Raw genomic sequence first — 2,106 nt, 5'->3', positions numbered from 1 at the left:
CCCCCAAAAGCCACTGACAGCCCACAGCCCCACACTGCCAGGGTACCCTTACCTGGTGACCCCGATGTGCCGAGCAAGGACCTCCCAGGAGCTGCCTATGGGGAACAGGAGGGAACCAAATCAGGCATACCCCACATAGGCAGGCTCAGAGCCCACCCAAAGCACCCACACCCACGGGGGTGCAGGATGGGGTCTGAGCCCAGTGCAGTGAGCACCAAGTGGGCACTCTGGCATGGCACAGGGCATGTGGTGGGACCCCACAGAGCCCCAGCAGCACGCAGCAGGATGGGGTCCTGCATGCCACCAGCTTGAGGGTCCAGCCCTGGGGCACCACAGGGAGCAGAGGTGTGGGTGGGTGCGGGTGGGCATGGGTACCCCCATACTCACAGCTGGGCCCCAGCAGCTGGTCCCAGGCAGGCACTGTGTACAGGCATATCTGGAAAACCAAGTGGGCGAGGAGGAAGAGGATGCTGGTCCCCAGGAGAGCTTTGAGGAGGCGACTGGCATGACCTGTGAGACAGGGGCAACCATCACCCATCATCCAAGGTGGTCCTGGGGACACCAGCATTCCTGGCAGGGACCCAGCACCCTTGGGAAGAGCTAGAAGGGTGCAGTGTGGCCCTGCCCTGAGATACCAGGGACCTGCTGCAGGGTCCCACTGGGACTTTGCCTCACGATGTGCTCAGCACAGCCCAAGAACACCTTACCCTAAGAGCATTCCTTGGGAAACTGAGGCATGGGGCAGTGCAGGGAGCCAAAGCCCAGGACCACTCTTGTCCCTGCAGCATCAAGCTGGCACCAGGAGCCTCCCTGGCCCTCCTGTACAGGGACCACATCAGGATGCACTCAGCACCCCAATCCCCACAGGGGGGCTCCAGGGGGTCCCCCACACTCCAAGCCCCATCAGACCTTCCACTGTCCATCCCACCTGGCTCCCTAGGCCATATGCTCATTTTCCAGGTCATGGGGCAGGCAACGAGCCCACCACAGCTGTGAACCAGCCAGGGGGGCCCTGGGCCAACAGCTTTCCCTCTGCTTGTTTTTTTCCTGAAAATCCATGTGAAGGCTCTCAGCAGCACTGGGATCCAGGGCTGTGTGAGCCCATGAAATATTCAGAGGGCAAAGCTTTTAGCTGTGGCCATGCCAGGGTCTGGTGTCACAGCCTGGCTATGGACAACCAGTGCTCACCCTGGGCGCCACCTGGCACAGGGGCTGCACCCCTACACCTATGTGGGTGACCCCCTGTGCCCACCCTGTCCCTGGGCAGGGTGGAGGGTCTGCTCGCAGTCTGCCCACCCTGTGGGTACAGCCCAATCCTGAGGTTTTTGGTTAATAAGGCTCCAAACTGGCCACTTAGGAGCAGGAGGGCTATTAATAGCCACCCTGGGCTATAATTAACAGAGTGAGGCTCAGTGTGGAGCCACACTGCCCAGCCAGGGGTAACCACAGGGGAAGAGGGCAGGTGCCTGCTGGAGGGGGGCTGGCAGCCCCCCTGCTGCACATCCACCCCAAGGTGAGCAAGCCCCTTACCTGTGGCAGAGTGCTGGGTGGGCCCCGGGAACCAGGGCAGGAGGAGCAGGAAGAGCAGGTACACCAGGGAAAGGACATTGAAGCGGAACAGGCAGGCTAGGGGCAAGAGAGACAGGGTTAGAGTCAGGGACGTGGCATAGGAAGGGCTCACTGTTGCATCCTGGGGGTCCCCAAAATGAGAGGCACCCCAAAATGCCTGAGGTACTAGGGTAATGCCAGGTAGGACACAGGGTCAAGCCCTTCAAGGATACTAGTGGGAAAATACAGGACCCTGAGCTGGGTCACCCCTGCTGACCCACATGGAGAAGAGGGGACACCAGAGGTCCCAAACGTGGGGTGACAAGGGCACAAGATTCACGACCAAAACCTGCTGCATTTTCACATCATTCCCACAAAACCATGCTGAGGTTTGCAGGGACCCCTGTGGGACCAGGGACCCCTGTGACCAGACTGGGACCCCCACCCACCCCCTTTGGGGCTGGCACAGCCCCTCACCTGTGCCCAGCCCCGCTCTGGGTGTGCCACCAGCTCAGCACCTTCCCCCTCACTTATTTTTAGCCCTAAATTACAGCTTGT

At 60.7% G+C, this 2,106-nt stretch overlaps 1 protein-coding gene across 1 annotated transcript in view; it reads right to left on the bottom strand.

Moving 5' to 3' along the window:
• Window positions 1–1,626, bottom strand: part of PIEZO1 (piezo-type mechanosensitive ion channel component 1) — a gene marked incomplete at its 5' end in the record, with an annotated part of 19,470 nt that extends 17,844 nt beyond the window's left edge. Inside the window, 3 exons of the mRNA XM_009080696.1 lie at window positions 53–95; window positions 388–510; window positions 1,531–1,626. Of these exons, the coding sequence (XP_009078944.1) occupies window positions 53–95; window positions 388–510; window positions 1,531–1,626 (262 nt within the window). The remainder of the gene's footprint in view (window positions 1–52; window positions 96–387; window positions 511–1,530) is intronic.
• Between the last annotated feature and the right edge of the window lie 480 nt (window positions 1,627–2,106).

Source organism: Acanthisitta chloris, unplaced genomic scaffold, assembly GCF_000695815.1.
Source record: "Acanthisitta chloris isolate BGI_N310 unplaced genomic scaffold, ASM69581v1 scaffold11530, whole genome shotgun sequence".
Lineage (NCBI taxonomy): Eukaryota > Metazoa > Chordata > Aves > Passeriformes > Acanthisittidae > Acanthisitta > Acanthisitta chloris.
The sequence above is the reverse complement of the archived record's forward strand: the minus strand, read 5'-3'. Positions and strand labels throughout refer to the sequence as shown.